This window comes from Lingula anatina, chromosome 3 (genome assembly GCF_051362555.1).
Source record: "Lingula anatina isolate TDL-2025a chromosome 3, LinAna3.0, whole genome shotgun sequence".
In the NCBI taxonomy this organism is placed as follows: domain Eukaryota; kingdom Metazoa; phylum Brachiopoda; class Lingulata; order Lingulida; family Lingulidae; genus Lingula; species Lingula anatina.
In genome coordinates this window covers 16,583,267-16,607,399 of record NC_141769.1, presented here as the reverse complement: position 1 = coordinate 16,607,399, position 24,133 = coordinate 16,583,267, and the positions used below count along the sequence as shown (strand labels likewise).

General features: G+C 38.0%; 3 protein-coding genes across 4 annotated transcripts; 2 read left to right on the top strand and 1 right to left on the bottom strand.

Moving 5' to 3' along the window:
• Positions 1-531: 531 nt before the first annotated feature.
• On the top strand, positions 532-10,869 carry LOC106159552 (carbohydrate sulfotransferase 11). 2 transcript variants are annotated; one of them, XM_087008360.1, is made up of 6 exons: positions 532-624; positions 763-822; positions 990-2,447; positions 2,684-2,999; positions 3,860-3,999; positions 6,858-10,869. In XM_087008360.1, the coding sequence occupies exons 4-6, from the start codon at positions 2,891-2,893 to the stop codon at positions 7,791-7,793; spliced, it is 1,185 nt and encodes a 394-aa protein (XP_086864486.1). In that variant the 5' UTR covers positions 532-624; positions 763-822; positions 990-2,447; positions 2,684-2,890; the 3' UTR covers positions 7,794-10,869. The 2 variants fall into 2 exon arrangements, with proteins under 2 accessions (XP_086864486.1, XP_013391313.2); XM_013535859.3 differs by lacking the exon at positions 990-2,447 and having other exon boundaries at positions 533-624.
• A 200-nt stretch (positions 10,870-11,069) lies between these two features.
• LOC106176406 (uncharacterized) lies at positions 11,070-14,178 on the bottom strand. Its single transcript, XM_013535862.3, has 5 exons — positions 13,998-14,178; positions 13,139-13,341; positions 12,714-12,927; positions 12,345-12,547; positions 11,070-11,687 (listed from the first exon to the last, which is right to left on the bottom strand). Exons 1-5 carry the CDS (start codon positions 14,050-14,052, stop codon positions 11,280-11,282), a joined length of 1,083 nt encoding a protein of 360 aa, XP_013391316.2. The 5' UTR covers positions 14,053-14,178; the 3' UTR covers positions 11,070-11,279.
• A 4,056-nt stretch (positions 14,179-18,234) lies between these two features.
• On the top strand, positions 18,235-24,084 carry LOC106159507 (tumor necrosis factor receptor superfamily member 16). Its single transcript, XM_087008361.1, has 4 exons — positions 18,235-18,417; positions 20,224-20,581; positions 20,806-20,958; positions 21,469-24,084. The coding sequence occupies exons 1-4, from the start codon at positions 18,376-18,378 to the stop codon at positions 21,807-21,809; spliced, it is 894 nt and encodes a 297-aa protein (XP_086864487.1). The 5' UTR covers positions 18,235-18,375; the 3' UTR covers positions 21,810-24,084.
• Positions 24,085-24,133: the final 49 nt, after the last annotated feature.

Genomic DNA, 24,133 nt, shown 5'->3' with positions numbered 1-24,133 from the left:
TACTTCTAAGCTCAACATAGAGATGATCAAAATATTGCATAGCGTCTGTATAAATAAGCAGAAAGAAACGAATTGCTCCACCTCAGATCAACTTAGGACAGAGATTTCATTAGGCCTACGTCATATATAAAACGAACAATCTTTGCCAGTTGTTTCTTGAACCCATTGCCAGCCTTCGTGAACTAATATGTAGTATTAATCTATTAAGTATTAATGTAACCCATGGATGCCATACATGTATATTTTCTGTATATTTCTGAAAACTAGAGAAGTTAGCAAATCTACTGCTACAATCAACATGCCAATGGCAAGGGTTTTACTGTATTTTGTAGAATATTGCCCAAATTAATTTCGTTCAGCTTTTGTTGAAGACACACTTGAATTATATGGGCGAAGTTGTTTCTTGAGTGATTGCTGCCCTGAGATGGCCTGAGGCACTGAGGGTTGTTTCTGTAGACTCGATCCTTCAGATAAAAAAAATTGTGGTTGAGGTCGGGCGAATGCAAAGACCACGCAGATTCGCGTTCGTGGCTGATGAGTCGGTGGTTAAACAAACGTCTGGTCCAGCCCCTTCAGAGAGAAGTTTGTCGAATGTTTGCCCGATGCTTCGTGCTGGTACCACTGGTAGGATTCTGTTTGCTTTGTCTATATTACTGTGTAATAGATAATTATAAGTTGAGATAATATGTTATGTGTTTAAGAAATTTCTAGTTTCGAGTTACTTTGTGTATTTGTTCTTATCGAATTGCCTCATCGTTTTAGCATACCGTGGCGTCTGTCAGTTTTAACGCTGGTCGGAGCACTGGGCTAGGTTAATATTGTGTGAGTATTTTCATTGTTATAAGCAAGTTTCTATATTACGTGCAACGCAGATTATTATATATTTATGTGAGTGTATTAGTTTTTTTTTACCTGTGTATATTTTGTGATTATGTTAGGCTTGGTGGGCTACTGTTATGTATAATCATTATTGTATTTATTTCTTTTAGACCACCGCTCCATTCCACTTCACTACACTGTACCATACTGTGGGTGGGTGGGTGGGTGGGGGGGGGGTGTTACAAAAGTATTGCACCATCTGTGTGAATAGTGCGCTACGTGACATGGGGGACCCAATCATAAAAAAATGAATTGCGGTTTATTGCTAGGGTAACCAATGATAAATTTCCATCCATGTGCAATATAAAGGTGTCATCAAGGGTGTAAGCCCCTTCTGGCACGGGCGGTACGAGCACGGGAAGTACAGGAGCTAGCTCACAAATGAAGCAAGGGTATAAATAGTTTCTATAAGGCGTTGGTTTAAATATCCCCCCCCCCCCCGCCCAGATAGCCGCCAGATATGGTGTGTCTGGTCAGACTGTATACAGGGTTTGTAGAAAAATGGAGAACACTGGTGATGCCCATAAGTCACTACGAAGTGGCCGCCCAAAAAAGACTACTGCCAGAGACAACAAGTGTCTTTTTCTACTGTCAAGACTTCAAATCAGCAGTGGTAATTTGAAGGTTGTGGTTATCAAAATAACTGTTCAAGGAAAGTTTCATGCTCCAGGAATTCACACCAGGGTTGCCATGTGAAAACCACTTATCAAATTGGTAAACGAACGAAGAAAAGTAACATGGGGTGCAAGAGTCGTTGCATGAACTCTAGGTCCATTTATGGCGTCATTTTGTATTTTCTGATGAGACAATATTCACCGTTAACAAAGTCAATAGACAAGTGAGAGTATGGAGGACATCATCCACTTCTTACAGCCTTAGGACATGCGTTTCTTTGCTGTACAGCTCACTTCAGTAATAGTTTGGGGATGCACTAGTTTTTACGGAATTGGTGAATGTAGCGTTGATGCATGGAGCGTTACATTGACAGTCTGGACCAGCACTTTTTACCATCGGTAGAAAACATATTTGGGAACAGGAATCATCAATGCATTTTCCACTATGGTAACGCTACATCCCACAGGGCCAGAGCTTTACCTAAATGATATCAACAGGGTAGACTGGCCTACCCAGTCACCAGACGCAAACCCTGTTGAAAACATGTGGAATGAAATTGGAAATCAAGTGGCAAAGGTCCTCTCCTTTACCAGAAACTCCCTAATCCAAAACGTCTGTAGAGCCTACGCCCACGTAGCCTACAGAAGATAACTGAACCGTTATCATTCTCTCTCCAGAATGATGGCGGCCATATTGAGATCACGTGGCTGTACCAAATAAATATTAACACTGGCGTGACATGCGTTATGTAAGGACAAAGCATTGGTCGTTAAACCTGTATTAAAGATAATAACTTGACAAAACCAGTTGTCAATAAAAAAAAACTAAATGAAAAAAATTAACAAACACAGCTGTTTTTCACTTTCAAACAAAATGGTGCACTTTTGTCACCCCCTGCACAGGTACGTTATATATGACATCGTCTTTGCGTCGTTATACCATTCTATAGCAGGGTAATTTTACTATGATTTGCGTGTGTTAATAAACCCTTTACAAACTCAGCTGACTTGCGGTGTATGTTAAAAATGAAGGTAGGGCATAAGCCACACCAATTAAATTTACAAAAATAGTGTATATCTGTCATTGGTGGTTGGATAAATAAATCATATGCAGTGCAGCTATATCCAACCTGTTATCTATGTATTATAAGCCATAGCGTCTGCTATGATGCTGGTATTGATAATTCCAGATATAAAGTCGAGTCGAACGTTCCCTAGCTTTGACTTGTGGAGCTACATCTATGACAGGAATAGGGTACTGAACTACATGTTCGCTATTTATCACCGTCTTGCATTTGACAGTCACACCTGACATAATATACGGGTATATGTATATATAACAGCGGCAAAGCCAATGTTGTCGTTCATAATGTTGTTTGGTGGGTCTTAGATTAAACATGACTCTGAAGCGTTATGCCGCTGTCCTGCGCCCACTGTTGAGGCCGTGCGTAATGGTCACACTGTGTTTTGTGGTCTACAGGCTGACCGGAACTCGACAAAGTGAAGGTGAGGACGAACATATGTACCTTTTGTAATAAGCGTGCCTGGGAATGGCCTTCGGCTTTTGATAATGAATCATTTCTGCATAACTGGGCATAAGAGCAGTCACATACTATGTGACTGGATTGCATGCCTGTTTCTGTTGCTAGTGCACATATGTAATAAGCTAGCTTATGTTTCTTCTGTATGTACAACACCACTGAGGATTAATTGTCATATAACATGATTTAACCTTAGCTAATTATTATAATGTCATTAAAAAATCTGTTGTCTTCACAACTATATTTCCATATAAAACAAAACCTTCACCGACAGATCATTGTATATATATTTCACGAATATTAAGTAAGAACTTCAGATTTTTACGCCTAAGCATCTAAATTATAGATGCAGGCAGCATCGCACCTCACGTAAATAAAATTAAACATCACCGTTGTTTATAGCATTCATAAGCTTAAAGGGATAACAACTCTTCGTATAAAATTTATATTGCACAATAAAAACATTGTAAACAACTCAAGGAAATATAATATATTCTATTTCACCACCAAAAATGGCAGTTAAAGCAATTATTCTAAAATCTATGCCTGTCGTCCGACCATGTGACCTCCATAGATGGCTATAATCTGCAATAATGTCTTCAGAGATCAATACAAAAAAAACCAAACTTTCTAGAAAAAAAAAACAGGGACTAAATTTGAATGTAGAAATGGATTCATTAACCATTGGTAAGAATGGGAAAATTGTTGTTATCCCCAGGAAAATTCATTATCTGGCCAAAATGAAGAGTTGTTATCCATTCAAGTGCAAGAAATATCTTCAGTCATCTCGTTATTCAAGCTGAGTATATATGGATTGATTTCCAGTGGTTTCTGATGTACACAGGCGGCAATACGACAGTCTAGGGAGTGATATTGTCTATCCCTACAAAGGCAGTATATTTGAACCTGACTACATGTACACTAATACCACACAATCATGGTTGCAGAGAGCAAATGATTTAAAGGTAACACTTGTTTCTGTTTTCACCCATGGAAAAGGGTTGTCTTATGAAGGGATAGGGCCTATTACTTTTTAATTTTCAATTGAATTTTTATGATAAAGGGAGTATTATATTTGAATTTTACTATTTTATATGTTGCTTTCTTGTTTCTTGATTTATTTACCAAAGAAATGTCACCCCTAACGCATTCATGTACGTGTATATTGCTTCAAGGGTACCCACAGATTTAATTTTACTTTTACGTAGCGACTAGGCAATAGATCATCTAAAAATTATGGATTTTCAAGAGATGTTGTTACACTGCTCCTGATAGGGTAAAATGTGCCCATGTGATCATGTAACCTTGGTAATTTAGATTTTAGCCAGGGAACCTGATTTAACTTTTTTTGTGAAACCGGGACCAGGAAACAACTTGAGCAGCGGCACCATTCTCATTTTAAAGCAGATTCAGCGTTGTCAGAAGGGATGAATGCGTAAAAGTCTGGAGAAAAGTTGTTGAGACCTATCTTCTCAATTATTATACATGTATGCATATAAACTTAATATATATAGGCATGTAATATATGTACATAGGCATTAACTTGCAATAAAGGGAACCGGAGAAGATCAGCATTGGTCAGAATTGTGCCGGAAGTGACGTGCAGTGGTGTTAGAAACGAAGCTGAGTGGTCATTTTAACATAGAGGTGAACGGCAGTGAAGACGGGTTGTCGGAGGAAAAAGAAGTTTTCTAAACAACATGGTAAGATAACTCTCTTTTTTTACGCATTTTGCGCAGAGAAAACTTGTAGAAATAATAAATGCATGATATGAAAACGTGACACGGAACTTGAAGGTGCAAAATCGTGCTTAATTTGCGGTCAACTTGTTTAGAAATAAATGCTGCGTCGACCGCCAGCGCGACAAAAAGCGTAAAGGGGAAATAATTCCCGGGAGTCTATAAATCGTTGTCATGTGGAAATTTGGCATTAATATAATCTGATATGTCCATATCTAAGTATTTTTGGGTGTTTTATGGTATGGGCTGCAATTACAACGATGTTTTAGAGGTCTTGAAGGACCTTGTGAAAACAAGGATGTAGTTCGTAACTAACAAGTGAAATGTACCGATCTCCGACTGCTGTGCACAGCTGTATCTTTTTTTCAATATATTGACGAATTTTTAGATCTTTATATGTCCATCTGGCATGAAATTCCACACACATGATCACACTGATATACCTTTTACACTGGGGAAGGCGCTAATCAGTGACAAATGCCAAGACAAAGGTGACATTCTGACAGCCTCTTATCTGAGTTAAAAATCACTGACAAAAGAGACTGGCAATCAATTTCCTCAGGCTGGCAATCATTAGCCTATAGAAATTGGTCATGTTACATCTTATCTACCTGTGAGAATCGTTTTACCAACTGAGTATTGCATAATAATGTCAATTATTAGTACTTTGAGCTAGTCTTAATTACCTGTCAGCTCACCTGAATTCTCTTTTTGTCTTTTGGGGAAGATCTTGTCAGTGAAATGTTTTATTTGTCCTGTGACAAAAATTCGTCAATATATTGAAAAAAAGATACAGCTGTGCACAGCAGTCGGAGATCGGTACATTTCACTTGTTAGTTACGAACTACTTCCTTGTTTTCACAAGGTCCTTCAAGACCTCTAAAACATCGTTGTAATTGCAGCCCATACCATAAAACACCCCAAAAATACTTAGATATGGACATATCGGATTATATTAATGCCAGATTTCCACATGGCAACGATTTACAGCCTCCCGGGAATTATTTTCCATTTACACTCTTTGCCGCAATGGCGGTCGATGCAGCATTCATTTTAAAACAAGTTGACCGCCAATTAAGCACGATTTTGCACCTTCAAGTTCCGTGTCACGTTTTCATATTATGCATTTATTATTTCTACAAGTTTTCTCTGCCCAAAATGCGTAAAGAAAAAGTGTTATCTTACCATGTTGTTTAGAAAACTTTTTTTTCCTCCGACAACCCGTCTTCACTGCCGTTCACCTCTATGTTAAAATGACCACTCAGCTTCGTTTCTAACACCACTGCACGTCACTTCCGGCACAATTCTGACCAATGCTGATCTTCTCCGGTTCCCTTTATTGGGTGCTGTGAAAACTACATTGGACAAACCGTAGACGCCTCCCGACACAGGTCGACAGACAGCAAATAAGACCAAAATATCAGTGCACATCTATCAGTGGCCATATTAGAGAATGCACTAGAAACAACAATAAGGACTTCATGGACTTAACTTAAGTTTCAAGGCGATCTGAGCCTATTGCCCACTTGGTAACGGGTTTTATGAACCGATACAACATTCGGCTCATGCCCAACCTGCCAAAAACCCTAATATGAACCCTATTAAAATTTCTGGGGCGAACTGATGAGTGCAGTATAAACGATCAGGCAAAAATTAAAAAAATTATAATAATTTTTGACAGTATGCTCCGTCGCTTAGTGGTCCTTTATTATGCACATAGGGTTAACACCCACTGTTGGTATAAATAATTGTATTGTATTTTTTAAATTAAATTATTATTGAAAGCTATTATAATCTTCCTTGGGTAATTATTAGCGTATTTGTTTAAGTAGAATCTGTATCCAAAAGAGGACAATTGCAGCGGCCATATTAAATAATCCATTCAGTACACAGGACGCATACAATAAAACCGTATTTGTTTTGTTTCTTTTGTATGTCTAGTTATTATACATTTTGCAGCTGTAATGATACAATTGTGCAAAAAATTTGACATGAAATTGGCAACAAAATTCATAAATTTTGTATGTTGCAACAATCATTTTGAGCAACTGTCAGATATATACATACTTATTCTTTACTTATAGTTGTCATCAAGGCAGGTGTCAGAACAATGGCTACAAAAGATGCACATAAGAAAGCAATATGTGAGAGATGTGTGCAGGAAGTTCAATTTGAGCCAAACTACCCTCTCAACCGACAGCTTATTAGTGGAGGCAAGAAGCAAACTTTTATACTGCAAGGTACCGAAAATTGCCAACACCAACTGGAAACGACTTTTGTTGGGGCTTGCCGGTGTCCTCAAATATAGTGATTTTGTTAGAGTAAAAGCAAAGACAATTCACTATGATCTTATACCGAAACATGTGAAATTACTTAAACAATATACGCTTATTGAACGTGAACACGTGTTGAAGAACTACACAAAGGTGATGTTTATCAGAAACCCTTTGGAACGGCTGCTTTCGGTATACAGGAATAAAATAGAAAGCAAACCATATGAACATCCAGAAATATTGTCACTTGTTGGGAACTTCGTGATGTCGCAATACCACGGCAAGAAACCTGGATTTCCTGTTCATATCAAACGTGCTAAAGACTCAGTCCAGGGCCGGATGCCATCCGGTGAAAACTTTGAAGCGGATCTGGATAACATCCCTAAATTATTTCCAGATGTAAAAATAACTTTTGAGGAATTTCTGAGATTTATTTTAGACAACCCTTTTAGATTTAACGCTCACTGGGCTCCATTCTACGTTATATGTACCCCTTGTACAATAGACTATGACTTCATCGGAGACTTTGGGACGCTAGTTGAGGACGCAGAAAACATATTGAAAGTACTAAATGCTGACCCAGAACTGAAATACCCGAGTCCAGAATTGGGTAAGATTCCCACAGCTTCTCTTATGGATGAATATTATGGTCACATTCCGAATGATATTATAGACAAAATTAAGACAATGTATGCCGTAGACTTACAGATGTCACTGTTAGTGTCGAAGAAAGGTGAAGTCTCCTGAATGACTCAGTACACCCAAAGCCAATATAGAGGTGCATTTCACACGCTGAAGTGTCAAAAAATTGTTGTATTCAATTTTTTAAAACATATATAGAACAAAAATCCACGACTGTCTTAATTTAAATTCAATTTTTTATTTTTACCATGTCTTTTACATTACTCAAGAGTCCGAAATGGACACGTATGTTTCAAAAACGTACGGTAACGTATGCTCCGGGTCATTTAATTTTAACTTTTATACCGCATTCCGATATATTTTGTAGTGGTTCAGTCATAGTAAATTAGACATGACGTAAGGATGATTTTATAAATATTTTAATGCTTATTTTATTGTCGGTAGGGTGTATTTCCCCCGTTTTTTAAATATTCAGTGACAAGCAAACTAAAGTTGCTAATAGACAATTAAATGCTCTATCGTTTACAACGTTATACTTGTAGGAGATAAATCAAAAACCAGACCCAGTGATGATTGAATTTTCAAAGTGAGTAAAACGAACGTTTCACAGTTGCACATTTTGCATTTGTGACAGTAACTTTTGTTCCTTTTGGGGGTTAGACGATTAATTATTTTTTATTATTCAAGGTTCCAGGAGAGTGAAACTTTGATACAAACTTCTTCGTTTGGGACCCTAAAATAATCAAACATAGTTTGCAATCTGAGCCTGTGACATCAATAGCACCTCTATATTGGTGAGTAATGACATTGTGCCGGCTAATTCATTAACCGTTATCTCAAATATACAAAAATGGCGAGAAGATTAACAAACCAGCTATTGTAAAGAAATTATCTGAGTATTAACTTATATTGTCCCAGATTTTACGACTCAAACAGTTAGCAATCTGCACTGGAGTAATGCGGATAGGTGATATTTAACTCAAGATAAAGGTGTCGTAGAACGCTTTCAGACTCTAGTACTTAACGTGGACTGAGTTAAAAGCAGTGGCTTAAACATTTAACCAACCTGTCCATTAGTCGTAAAAAGAGATATTTTGTCCAGCAAGTCAAAGAGCAAATAACACAGCAATATTTAGTAGTGAAAATGCGCTCAACCAAGAAAAAGCAAATTGCCATTTCATTTAAACACAGGGCTGAGCACTAACATCACTATACGCTAAATATTGACCAAGTTGATTTTGATATATTGATATATATTGTTGTGTTCTTAAAATGATCATGTAGCACTTGTGTGTAATTGATTGTTTACCTCAGAGCCACTTTAACGTAGAAAGTCAGAAACTGCGCAGCTGGAGATGATCAGCTGGATGTGGCTGGAAATGAACACTGTCAGTCACATAGTACAAGGCTAGAAATGTCCAGCTACAGGTGGCTCGAAATGACTGCTGGGGGGTCAAACAGTGCATGGCTGAAAATAGCCAACTGGAGACGGACAGAGAGTGCCGCAGAGGTGTATAAATTGGGGACGCACTCTCAGACTATGGAGAGTGAGTAGCAGTATTAGTATAAGAGCAGCATTAGATCACTATTAGCAGAGCACTGGCATCTTCAGACTTAGATTTAGAGCACCTACTTACTAGTCATTGGCTGTAACTTAGTTTCAATAAACAGAAAGTGAATTTGCAAGAAAAAGTTACGTCTTCCGCCTTGGTTTTTTTCGGGTGAAAAACGTAACAATATGATGTATCAACTATGATGTATACGGATTCCGCTAAGAAGACATGTACATTAAAAGATTAAAGAGTTAAAAGAGAAATCACAGTACAGTGGGAACAATGCAGGCCTGTGTGGTTTTTCTTCGATGATACAACTTTTAAGTTTAAACTTTTAAAAACCTTTAAGTTTTAACTTTAAAAAAAGCAAAACTCTTTGAAGGCGTGCATTTAGTCTCTAATAATTTATACTCTGTCAATATGAACAGGATCTACGCATCTTTTATTCTGCGGTTTTTCGTTGAAGCGAGATGGGATGGTTTCCAGTTTTTATGATCATAGTGAATAACATTTTATCACATAAACTTGGTTTGTTTACTTTCCATTACTTTTTATGTAGTCATAATTTAATACTGTTTATATCTCTTAGTCATTCTTGTCCGTAAACTTGAACATTTTATAGGCTTGGAATAAATAAATCTTTTATTATTTTGCGTATGTCATACTGCGAGGTCACATTTAAACACTTAAGTCACCTTGAGCAGCCTAGTCACGCTGTTGGCACGTTCGTGAGCAAAAAATACCACGATGCCAAGAACAAGTATTCCAGAAAGACGCGCTTTTTTGAAATCCATTCTTTTATTATCATATACTTACATATTTAACGGAGTGATAAAAAAGGACAGATAAACCTCCCCAACTAATGACTTTAACAATCCTAATGTACTAATATTAGACAATGAAATATCTCTTTTCGGACTACATACACATGATACTGCCCCTGACTTCCTTGCGATGACCATTTAAAGGCCTCATGGAATCACAATATATTTTGCGGTCAGCAACAGAAAACACCGTTTTCTACTGCACCAAGTACTTTACCAAATGAAACTTTTTGACATTTTTTGGGGAACATAGTTAACCTGGTATTAGCCATGAGATGCAGTTTAAATATTTATAAAAACATCCTTACGTCGTGTATAATTTACCATGATTAAGTCACTACAAAATATGTATAAAAATTTTAATTTAATTACCCGGAACATATGTTACATGTACCATACGTTGCCAGAACACACATGTATGTTACCATTTCGGCTTCTTTGCGTAATGTAAAGGTGCAATTTTAAAGCTATTGTTTTGCTGTCAGAGTGATTTAAAATTTTTCTTAATCTTTTGGCATGTTGGTTTTTTGAGTCGCATAAGAAACTATAGTAGAACTAGTGTATGCCTTACAGCTTGGACGAGTAAAAGGGATTGCATTTACAAGGAAACCCTTTTAATCTTTGTGTATTTAAATATTAAAATACAGGTATATCAAGTATTGCCCTTCGTTTGTTTGCCAGCCAAGAATATAATTGTTCAAAAATGGCACTGAAGAGCCAAGTAATTATCTAATTCTGACTATTCTTGGGGTTTCTGTCTTGTGTTATAATCATACTAAGTGTATTGCTGTCAACCCCCCCCCCCCCTCCAAAAAAAAAAAAAAAAAATATGTGTGAATTTCCCGTCAGACATACGAGATAATTGACACTGAGAGTTGGGATGCGGTAGCCGTCTAAAATATGAAAGTAGGTTTCACTTTTTTTCTTAAAATCGTCTCTGCTCGTTTTTATTTTAAAAAAAACTAGCGATAACAATAACATTTCTGCCCAATGAACAATGAGTATTGTCACAGTCATCAGTGATCTTGGTCACAATTTTATTGATATATTTCCGTTTCTTTAATTAATAAAAAAAGTCTGAAGGGCTTTTTCACTTTGATCATTCCGCCTTGTCCTGGCTCTTGTCTTTAAGTTTCTATTCCCGTAACTTTCACGTCTGTTTTTGTATTAACCAAACAAATCACTATACAAAAGACGCCTTAGATATACTCAATTTAAGCAGTCACGATAACAAAGAGGACCAAAGGCACAGTAACGCTCTTCAAACTCCAAGTTATGCCTCCCATGGCGCCAGAAGTGCCACCTAGTGTCGTCTGTTCAGCGGTGCTGTAAGTGTAAACAGACGCGTTCACCAAAGGCACAGTAAAGCTCTTCAAATTCCAAGTAATGCCTCCCATGGCACCAGAAGTGCCACCTAGTGTCGTCTGCTCAGCGGTGCTGTAAGTGCAAACAGACGCGTTCAATCCCTGGAAGAAAACACCTATTCCACCCAGTAGGTTTCTAGGGATGAATTCGGAGATGGCGAAACGACCGATGTCCGGACCGGCCTGGCATCCTTCTTCAGTACGGAAACCGCTGCACTGTCGTTGAATGGCCGTATAAGCAATAGTTTTACTCCTCTCCTGTAGTATCAAGTAATAGAATGTGTAAGAAAGATTTTAAATATCCATTTTTTTTTGCACAGGAATGAAAATGAATGTAAAAGATTGCATTCTAATAGTATTTGAAAACAAGTATATGAAATTATGTTTATAAACTGTATGGTAAAAGCATCATACAATATGGAAAAAGTAGATAAACTGTGACCAAGTAACGGTTCTACAATCTTCGGAGCTGAAGTTCACCTTTTACAACATGTCTTAAACGCCGTCTATTGTCAGATTACAATACTTTTATACACAGGAAGTATTACGTGACCATGGGCTTCTTTTGTCTTTCATTTTTATTTACAAAATAAAGCCTTTCGGTAAATTTGTTGTAAAAAAGTTCTGTCAGTTACAGGTTGAAAAAAAAGAGACGTGAACGGTGAGGGCGACGGCAAAGCTTGTTCTCTACAAGTGGCTTTCTTTACCAGTTGCTCTAATACTGGTAGTCCTTCGTTTCTACAGTATTGCGAGAGCTACAGAATACCCCTGGTAGTGGGGCATGGCCAGGCACTTACAGTGACTAAACACACACACGCACGCACGCACCCACGCGCGCACACACGCACACACCTCGCCCATGGGAAGAAAATGATGATGATACTTTTTGTATACTCTTGTCTTTTGCATACGTACTGTGGTAAAATTCACTTGTCCTGCTATCCGTACCACAAGGCAGGTTCCCCGGCAGTCTACGGCTGGTAATAGTTGGGGTCCCTCACCACACAATGGGTGATAGGTCGGATAGTGTTGTGGTTGAGCGTTTAAAGACCGATCCAGTTCAGGGTCACCGGAGACAAAATCCGCCTGAAAGCAGTTGGGACATTTGGTGGCAGGAACTGGAAAGAAGACCAGCGTCTTTTCATTAAATAATAACAATAAGGATAGTCATAAATTAAAGAAATAAGAGTAAACATTAATGAAATTAAAAAAGAATCATATGCGCTGCCCACTGCTACTAGAATCAAGAATCAGTATTGCTGAATCAGATTTGAGAAGATTTACCTTCAGGTAAGTTAGGAAAGTTCCTTGTGTCCCTGTTACAAAAATCGGTATTGCAGACACATTGTTTTCCGAAAACGGTCGCATTTGGGTTTACGAAGCCGATGCCAAGGCCCATTACTGCCTGTCCACCCTGAATATCCTTGCAACCTGTGTCAAGGCTCTTTACGGGATTACACGTGCGAGTAAAAAACTGGACTTCTATGTTGCTGGTATTCTATAATTAAACAGCATCGCTTATAAAAATGTAGACTGTAATTACGCATAAATATATAATGCCTTAATGTCACGACACACAAGAAGATATATGTGTTAAAAAGCAGATGTTATTAATAAGTTCATAAATCAGAAGCATCACATTAAGAATCATCTCTGATATAAGTATTAAATTCATAATAACAATAAAATGTACTTAAGAGTGACCGTACCAAGGTGGGAATGCCATACTTCATTGTGAAATTCGCCCGGACGCAGGAACCGGGGCAGTTGATAGTTGTTTGGACAGCGGTTGGATCGTCCTGGCATTGTTGGTTAAGCATATCACTATTGTTATAGACGAATTTAAAGGCATTCAAGGCAAATTCGTTGTCCGATTTGAAGGCAATACATGAGATGCATTGTATAGCGTCGCCTTGAAAAAAGAAAAGGGTGAAGAAATGATATCTTCATTTAATAAAATAAATGGCAAAAGGGAAAATAAATGGCAAAAGGGAAAAATGAAAGAAATAAAAATGACACAAACTATGAAACGTCAACAGACAAACAAAATTTTGTCCTCACATCAGAAATAAGGTCAGGAAGAGGAATCAGATGCTTGGTAGGCAAGCCTCCTCCAGTATCAGACCTTATATACAATATACACGCTACTTTAGATTTTCCTGGGCTCCTACAGGGTACATTTTCTTCTACATGTACATTGGAATTACATGTATTTATAACAAGAATAAGGAGATACCTTAACAGGGCAACCTTATGTAATACTGGGTCACATCTTTATCCGAATTTGATACCTCCTGTGCAAATATATAAGTTACTGAACTCAAACATGTTCCTAGAATTCCAGATTTTGTGTGTTGCAAGTCTGTTGACTGCTTTCTATTTACAACAAAACAAAACCGTTTGGAACAGTTTCCCTGGTTTACATAAAATACACGCATTTGCACGTAATTCATCACCCTGATTTGTCTACATTGTGCTATGAATGTTCATATTGTTTAACCAAGCTGGTGTTTTCAAATATTTATCCGTGTATGGAGAAAAGCTGAAGTTGGTTTTACCTTAACTTACCTGTGGCTAATGTTGATGAGAGAGAAAACAAAAGGTATAGACCGAACATCTTCATAATGAATAATGTATACTACTACATGCAAGTGGTAGAATCCGGTTCAAAGAGGGAACAGGTTCTTCGTTCTCAAGGTTATATATAAGTGTGTGGTAGGAAACGTTTGCGACCGTCGTAAAAACCACATCCTGAAGTATCCAATTTGCATGAAAACGGTTTCAACGAAACGAAAAGTGGGCACGGCAGGAGGGGAGGGGAGGGGGGCGCAGAAAAATTAATTTATGTTTGCCCATTTATAAAATTTATGTAGCTGACCTGGATGTACGTTTGGTGTGTTCATTACTTATATTGCTGGTATAGATAATGAGCTGTTTTCGTGCCCAAGGAAAATTCGTTGTCCGATTTAAAGAAAATACATGAAATGCATTGTATAGCGGCCCCTTGAAAAGAGAAAAGGGTGAAGAAATGATATCTTCATTTAATAAAATAAATGGGAAAAGGCAAAATAAATGACAAAAGGGAAAAATGAAAGAAATAAAAATGACACAAACTATGAAACTTCAACAGACAAACAACATTTTGTCCTCACATGAGAAATAAGGTCAGGAAGAGGAATCAGATACTACATGCAAGTGGTAGAATCCGGCTGAATGAGGGAACAGGTTCTTCGTTTTCAAGGTTATATATATAAGTGTGTGATAGCAAACGTTTGCGACCGTTGTAAAAACCACATCCTGAAGTATCCAATTTGCATGAAACCGGTTTCAACGAAACGAAAAGAGGGCACGGCAGGAGGGGGGGGGGCGTCGAAAAATTTATTTATGTTTGCCCATTTATAAAATTTATGTAGTTGACCCGGATGTACGTTTGGTGTGTTCTTTACTTATATTGCTGGTATAGGTAATGAGCTGTTTTCGTGCCCAGATATGTTTTTTTTACAAAGGAAAAAATACAGTACCGTGAGAATATTGAGACGATAAAACACCAGCATATCTGAATCCCTTAACGCGCACTATGGCAAACACTTTTATTTTACCAAAATAAATAAATAAATAAATAAATAAATAAATAAATAATAGTAAATGAAATAAGGTCAAGAACAAATACTCATAGTGATTTTCGATTATTTCTATATATCTTTCGTGTCTTAATGCGTGTAATACCCTTGTCATGCTGATAACTTTTTCTGTGCACTTTAACAAATCCGCCCCACATGCACTTTATCGTGATAAATATTGATTTTATTATAACCAGTCTTTAAATAAAGTAGGTCGTAGTCGTAGTTACACAATTTACGTAAGTAATTTTGTTCCGTTCCACTACAAGTTTGTCATAAACCACGTAACTGCTTTATTACATTTTGAGATGAGTCACTGCAACTTTGGCTGTGAAATACATCTTGAAAACTTTTTTCTGACACGGATTTGGTTTACCGCAGACGTGGTTTATTATAACCCGATGACTTCACAGGCTTTCTTCACACTGGTCTGAAGTCTTAGGTGTTACAGACCCGGAACCATCGTTAGATTAAATTTGAAATTTTAGAAGAAAATATTTTTTCACGGAGGCCAAATTGATTCATTTTTTTAAATACTTCTTAAAAATCCATTTAAGACATATGCTGATACTGAATGTTCTCCCACTGACAGTGGCGGATTTAGAGGGGAGGGGGGTCGGGGGTCCTGACCCCCCCTTCGGTTTCTGAAAAACATATCATACCAATATCTCCCTAATGAATTTAGAATATTTACTAGCTAAATTATACCTGTAGTTCTAAATCGTACCAAAGGTCACTGTTTGCTCTCCAAAACACCAAAAAAAGAGGCCTGTCGTTCCGGACCCGCCCTTCAAATAATCCTGGATCCGCCTCTGGAGTGTATGCACGCGCTTGTTCGTGCTTTTAAATCTTCATCACCACAGGAATAGCGATAATAATGCAATTTGAACTGGCATATAAATACAAATAAAGTAATAGTCATTTATGAAAATAACACCAACAATAGGCTACATGTTTTCTACAAACTGTACAGCGACATCTCTGCTCACATTCAGCTGCCATTTTTGATCTGTTAATTATATGAATCCATAAACCATGTAAAATGACCTTAACATACTACACCGGCTAACAATAATTTGCTCCAGTTAGAGATTCTAAACACAGATACTAATCGCCAGTCGCCTCTTCCTTCGTCCACTTTTGCTTCCACTGCAGAAACGATCCTGGTTTCTCAGCTTCAAGATCGGATCTGAAAAACGACACTAGTTTCTGGTCGTTAGAATCATTTGTGAAAAACGACAGTAGTTTCTGGTTACCAGAATTGTTTATTCTTATTGAATAAAAGTAAGGTTTGTCAACCATTCAACAAGGAACAGACCTGTGCGCTGTATCGGATCGGATGTGAAAAACGACACTAGTTTCTGGTTGCCAGAATCGTATTTGTAAAACGACACTAGTCTCTGGTTACCAGAATCGTTTTTTTAAGTAAAATAGATTCAAACACACAAGCGTTTGAATATACTAAAGAAGTTATTTAAAATTCAAGATATCGAAAGAGGTAGATCAATATTGTTAATGTCTTCTTGGAAGACCAAAAAATTGTCATTGATCCACTGCCTTCTCCGAAATGGAAAACGAAAATGAAACATTCTACTTTATATATTAATTTTGAACTAATAGGCCTATATATATTTTAGTCGATATACTTGCTGAGCGAAGTAAAAAAAACCTTTGTCACTGTGCCCCTCCTTCTAAGATCCTGGATCATTCAGACTGTTATTGATCCTTTTGTCGAAGTTTATTGTGTTTACTGTGCACACTCGTATGTGTTTTTTTTCGATAATGATGTTGATTTAGTATTCAGTTCTTTAATTAAGTAATTTCTTTCAAACTACATTACTTAAGACGTATCCTTCGATACGTGTTAATTACGTGGCCACATAATCGGACATTAATATGATTATTCATGCAGCTGTGGTGTCTTAGACCCCATTCCTGCAGACACAATCGGTCTACGTAGATCGATCCAACCCTGCGGTGACTCTCGTTGAGTGCAATCCGCTGAACTAAATGACACGCCGTAGGGGCCAATGCAATCACCAGCTTTTCTGTATTCTTCTCAACGCCAGGAGTGTCACTCAGTTAAGCTGATTGCACTCAGCGAGATTATCCGCAGAGTTTTACGTAGACCGATGCAGGGGGGGGGGATCCAGTTTTTTAGGAATCACTGGCCTTGGATGTGAAGGCGACCCTCGCCCCCTTGGCGTAGGGTCGGCTGGTCAAAATTCTATTTTTTCAGGAATTATGTTTTTTTCTTTCAGCCCCCCCCCCCTGACCACACCCCCTTCCCAAGTCCGCCACTGCCGATGGTGTCTAAGGGAATGACGCCTTTGGTTTGACAGACCAGCTCATTGTTAAATGGCATATTTTAATAAAAGACATGCATAGATTTTCACACCTTCTTAACAATTCTTTTCGATACATTTCGTATTTTACTTTAGATATCTCCATTTATATTGAATGTGCTTTTTTCGATTAACAAACTCGAGTGAGTCGCTTTCAATTTGGAACACACCTGTCCATGTCGCGGTGATTAAATAGGCCTGCCCTAAAATCTATTCACTTATAGTTTACAAGCATCCCATCTTGGTGAGCGGCAAAACCCCAAAAAGTGCATAAGTTTAGTGTCCCCTTTATACACAGACCTGAATTATCGGAGGGCAGAACAAATATTGGTGACATTGATTCAATCATACAGTGTACATTTGCTTTTCCAAATCGAAAGCGAAAATAATATATTACTAATTTGGCTGGGCGATGATTGTTAGTTTTGCTCCCATACCTCTCCCTACCCTCTACCCGGGCCGCAGTTATTATTGTCGACATATTTCCACAGTACAGAGATTAGCCATCTATTTAACCAGGGAAATATCCGTTAATATTTAGAGAACATTCAATCTGTGGCCCTGGTAGAGGGTAACCTGTCCCCATTAATTTTCAATTGCCTCATCAATGATAAACCCAATACTAGGGTCCAGGTGATGCCCGCATGTTGGTAACAAAACATGCCTGACATGACTTTATAAAACAAAACATCAATATGCCAAAATAAAGCCTACATACACACGGGGATATTGTACCATCTACCAGGGTCGCCTCAGCAAATATGTCCTCAATAATAACCGCGCCGCGGGAGAGGGCAGGGATATTTGGTTCTTCCAAGAACTGTAAACAGGTTTTGTTGAGTTTGATTATTGAAGAAAGTAGGTCAGAAGACGGTGGTATTGTACACCTAAGAGATAGGCCTACTAGCGGGCTACTAGCGGACTACACATCAAAAACAAATGTAGAGAGTGTTTCCTGCATACAAATGCAAATGTCTATGCATGTCACTGTTCGCAGGTTGTGCCATGAGGCTTATGTTTAAGGTAGGCCAAGCATACCTAGTTTTGGTTTACGATGCACATGTTACAAAAAAACGCGCAAACATCCATATTTGTTTACAAACGGTCGTAAACTGGGGCCTGGGTATCCCTGTCGTCCTGTGCATGGTAGATAACATTGCAGCTGTGGCTTTTGGCGCTCAGGCACCGTCTCTAGCCCACGTTCACTTGTGTTTGTCTATTGTTTCTTGTTCTCATGACATCATTTTAACCTGCATACATGTACACCTGTAGAGCCGCCTTTTGTAACCGAACGCATTTTGCAACCGGTTGCAAAATGCGTTCAGCCTGACCAGATTTAACGCACCTAGCCGAGGCAGCCCCGTCCCATTCCAATTCTACATCTACAGTACTTCAAACCGTTTCAGTGGCTTAGAAAAAAAAAAGGTGTTGCAAAATACGTTCTGGTTGCAAAATGCGTTTTTAAGATTTTCTTTGGTTGCAAAATGCGGCTCTACAACCCTGAATTTCGGATACGCAAGTTAAGTCTGTAAAGATAACTACACACACTTTCTGTCACCGTTACCATCTACCAGGGTAACAAAGTGTTTTTTAATACATGTAGGCCTACTCACAAATATGTTTTTTGACTGATATATTTTCCGTGAACTTTTCTGTACTGTGAAAATGTGCATATAATTTTACGATAGTTGCCTCCTGGTAAAATGTGCAGATTACGCCGTAGAGTGCGAATTCTGGAGAGACTTTAGCTTGGTACCGCTCTGATAGGGCACAACACTGGAGCATACTCCAATCCGTAGGGCTGATCCTGGGACTTCCCCTGAAGCGAACTTATGGCGTTCCACAACGAACCACTTGAGCCTTCTTTTACAACAGTAGGACAATATTGTAGGACGTCTGAGATACAGGGTAGCCTTTAGTGATGTCTGTTGCGGGTTCTATTCCAGTCGCGGATCGGGAGGTTGCCACAAAGCCTTCGTGGTCCCTTTTGTCATTTTCTTAAAAAATCTTTATTAATGCAGTGTACCTGTTTATGTTCTGTAGTATTTATACCTTTAATGTTATGGTTTAAAGGTAGCATGTAAACATTAAGTAGCATGTACACCTGAAAAACTAAATATAGATAGACTGCACCATCTCCAAGCATCCCAAAGATAAAAGTTTGATTATAAAGTAAATGATAGGCAAACCTTCCAAAAAGAAGTGCAACCACTGAAACGAAGCATGACCAGGCGATCTTTTGAACCCTGTGCCCTGAATATTTTTACTTCTACTAAACGAGCGAAGCGAAACTATGGGTGCTTTCCCAGAGATTTAGATCGATCTAGAGATTAAGATTTAGATCGACCTAACTCCCTGGGGGTTCATGCTAAATTGCAGTCAGCCGAGCGGGCACCATAGTTAATTACCCCCTTATAGCTTTTAGTAGGCTGGACAGACGCTTAAGCCGGCAGAGCTGACAGTAATCTAGTGAGACTCCCCACAGGTATAGATCGATCTAAAAATCTATGGAAATGGGGTGTAAATCTGTCCTCCTTGTGACTCCCTCCACACGCCCCTTAGCAAAATTACGGTTAATCGCTAGCGTATCCGGAGTTTTTCTATGCAATTTTTGCTGTAAATCTAACCGAGAAAAGAAATGTATAAGTCTAATGCTTACATTAAAAAAAATCACTATTTAAATTCCGAAAGTTGGTATACATGTACCCCGGTAGACCTTCGGGTTCTCGCGATTTTTTTTTACTTTTTACAGTATCCTACGCGTATTTTCCCTGTATTTCTGATATAAGCCTTGAATCTTAACCTCTTATGACCTCATTCTTTTATCAGGTTTTAGGATTACTGGTTCACGTAGTGATAATTGTGGTAATCTCGTGCACAGGGGACCTACTCAACACCACCGAACGAAAATGCGACTATTTTACGGAATATAAGGTCCAGCTCGAAAACGGAAGCGTAACTTGTGGAAGATGCAGGAAGTGTGACCACAGCAAAGGGGAGGGGACTATATTTGAGTGCCACAATTACACAGACACACTATGCGGCCCATGTAAAGACGGAGAAACGTATTCTTTGGAATATGATGAAGCAACTGTCTGCGATGAGTGTAAGAGTTGTGAGGAGGGACAAGAAGTGTTGGAAAACTGCACAAGGTTCAATGACATTAAGTGTGGAAAATGTTTACCAGGTACGGCCTTGTTCCATTTCATATGCTCCTCACATAGTGATGTTGATCGTTATTATGCTATCAGGGTCGATAAAAAGAAAAAAATGCATAGAATGCGCGGCGATGTATAAAGTTGTCGTGCCTGGATAGCTTTTTTGGTTTTAATATTTGATGCTTTGTACAGGTGTATGTTGATATAAGATTTATGTGATAATAATTACATTATATTTTACTGAATCACTCAGGTTACAGGTACGACGAAGTCACCGGGGACTGTATCCAGGTCGACACCGTCCAGGAAAAAGCAAAAACGTCACATGATGTATATGTATATGACGAGATTGACTTAATGACAGTGCCGATGAAAAGTAACGAGACTCCAAGTACCAGTGAATTTCGTAAGTTTCAACTCTTACAGAATTGCAAGCATTGTTCCCTTTGACATTTTAGTTACTGCCTTAGTTTTGTCTATGCATTGTCATCGTGAGGCATTTGTTCCCAAATGCATTATATTATGTTTTTCATGCTTGCTGTATCCAAAAGATTTGAGATGTAGGCCTACATGTAGAAGTGGTTAACTTCAATATGGGGCTAAAATTAAATGCTTTCTTGTAATTACTACATAAATATATGGGCTCTATTTTGGGCTCTATTTTGCGCCCCATGGTGACAAAATACTAGTATATCAAAACACTAAAAACACTGTGCCATGCAGATTATATAATAATGTTTCCGAACTTAAAACCAATACTGTCCAAGACAAAAAAAATCCCTGGATTGTATGCTATTTCTCTATCTTGACGAAGAAGGGGGGGGGGTCGTTATTATTCCCGGAGATGAGTTTGCCCTAGAATCATGATTATCACTGAAGGGTTCTAATTTTACATCCCCTCTACGTTATGTTTTAGCGAATGAAACACTCATGCAACCATATTCAAAGAATTCGACATCATCAGTCGGTATTTATATTGGTATATCGGTAACTGGTGCTCTGCTTTTAATTGGGATTGTAATTATGATTGCAATTTGGAGAAAAAAATCGCACAAGAAAAATGCTACCACAGAAGAAAGAAATTCTATGATATCACGTGAAGACAACGACGATAATCAGCCTCGTTCTGATACCTATGACAACGTCAGTTTCGACGCCAGCTCAACAATGGACACGACACGAAATAATCAAAACCCAGGCACAACGAGTGTGGACATCGAACGATCGATCGAGTCAACCGGCCTTGATAACCAGTAGGCTTCACTTCAGTATGATACTGACAACAGCAATTTTCTGCACACGTGACCACATCATTGCTATTGCGATTGTATACAGCAGTATGGAAATGCATAAGGACAGTTTTCAATAGGAGCGATACGCATGGAAAAGTTGTAATATCTTGTGTGTGTACTCCGTTTTCAAAAAGCACTAGCGGGTCGACAGCCAATGTTTAACGTCACACCATTATGTTTTTACCTATATGCATGGTTTAAATAATTAAGGACATTGTCACCCTTCGTACAAAACTCTTTATTTGTTGCCTTACATTCATTCATTTTGGTAATAAATAAATCATCAGTGTTCAGAGACTAAATTAATTAACATTTACACACATATCATCTTACTGGTAACATGATAATAGAGATTTAAGTGCCAATTTTTTGTGATAAAATCTTGTTCAGGGATGAAGTTACGCCCCATACCGATTGCTATCTCACCTCAAAATAAAAAGGTGTTCAGTTGGGGATTAAAGCTTTGAGTTGCCCATGTTTATGCATTGTAAAGAGAAATACATGTATAAAAGGCAATAGTCTATCATAAATGAAAATTATCAAACACAAGCCGAAATATTTTTATACCGTTAACTTACGGCCAATCTGGGCGAAGGCCTTTATCAGACTGATGTGAGTAGATTTTTGCTGACAGTAGTTGACAATTTTCGAGCCGTTTTTATTGTTTTAAATCAACACAAAGATAGGTGCATTATTAAATAATAAGATGCAGGAAAACCTCATTTTCGGTATCTGCATAATAGTAAAGGGTAGCAATATCCTCATGTGTAATGGAAAACAAATTATGACCACGACATTCCAAGAATTATTTTTATATGTTTACTCAAATGTATAAGGTTACATGTTTCAGACTATCGAAATTGGCGACAACACATGTATCTGCACATCTGTAAAGTTGAAACTAACTTTTACAGGCCCGTCGCCGACAATTTCAAAAGGGGGGTTCTTTTTCTGAAAAGGTAGTCTTTTCCAATAGAAAGTTCATGCACCTAGATCAAATTTTACCCAGAGTGGACCTTTTCCCAGCAAAAGGGGCGGTTCTTTCGAATCCCCCGAACCCCCCCCCCCCCGGCTACGGGCCTGAATTAAATAGTTATTACTTCAATGGTATACATTATATTTTAAATTGTATTGTATTTTGTTGTGTTGTGTTGTATTGTATTGTATTATATTTTTTAGATAATGCTGTATCATCAAAATAGTGTACAGTGGGATGAATATGCTTATAATGGCTTATAACCTAAAAGCAGTGTTTTACGGGTACTTTATGTTCTTTTATATTCTTATTCGTTTCACTTAATCGCATATAAATCATTTATTGTCTTATAACTCGCAACGAAAAAACCAACCACCGAATAAAATTCAAATCATTTTATTTCGTTTACCCTTGCTATGAGCTGTTGCATGCCTGTCTGCGTCGTAGAATGCGTACATACCACGCATTAACTGTACTTCACAAACTCTCAAACTATAACCAACTACCAACTTCTCATAACCAATACATCTGCTATTTTCTTTGTTGTACACATTAAATTTTTAACCACCTTTTATACAATTCAATAAAATCTTTCTTACCATTTTACCGGTTGCATTCTTATCTGTATTACCGAATGCATACATACCACGAATTAACTGTACATCAGAAACTATCACCTTCTACAGGCTTATCACTACTACCACCTCTTCTTTGTTACCTACATCCCGCTTGCACCTTTTACACTGTTGAAATTACACTCAGTAAATCATGAATACTGCAAAACGTATTCCCCTTTTGTAATGCACCGACTTATCGCAACTGGCCCCTCTTATACCTTCTCTTATTTACATTACTTCTCTGACCGGCTTATAATCTCTTCGTATGCTATCGATACTATTTCAAATATAATTTTGTCACATATTTGCGACTTACCTCACCAGTCCGACGCAGACGGCTGAAACAGTCTCGAATGAAAACTACTCGTCTCGCGATTCCTTATACTACTGCGCAATGCGCAATCTGCGCTTCTCAAATTCCCCATCCTTTGAACTCGTTTCCTCACCTGTCTTGCTTCTCTAATACATTTACGTTGACTAGTTAAACGATAATAAATTCATTTATCTTGTCTTGTTGTGTCTAACTTATATATTTGCCCTATGTATTGTTTGACTAAATTTTTAACGTATAATTAGTGTCTCTTAAAAATGAATGTACTTTATCAATTTTACCATTTGCGTGAATAAACTTCAGTTCTATAATGGAACCAAGCAGCACGCTTTAACCCTTATTTTAATCAGACCCCCTTTTTGAGG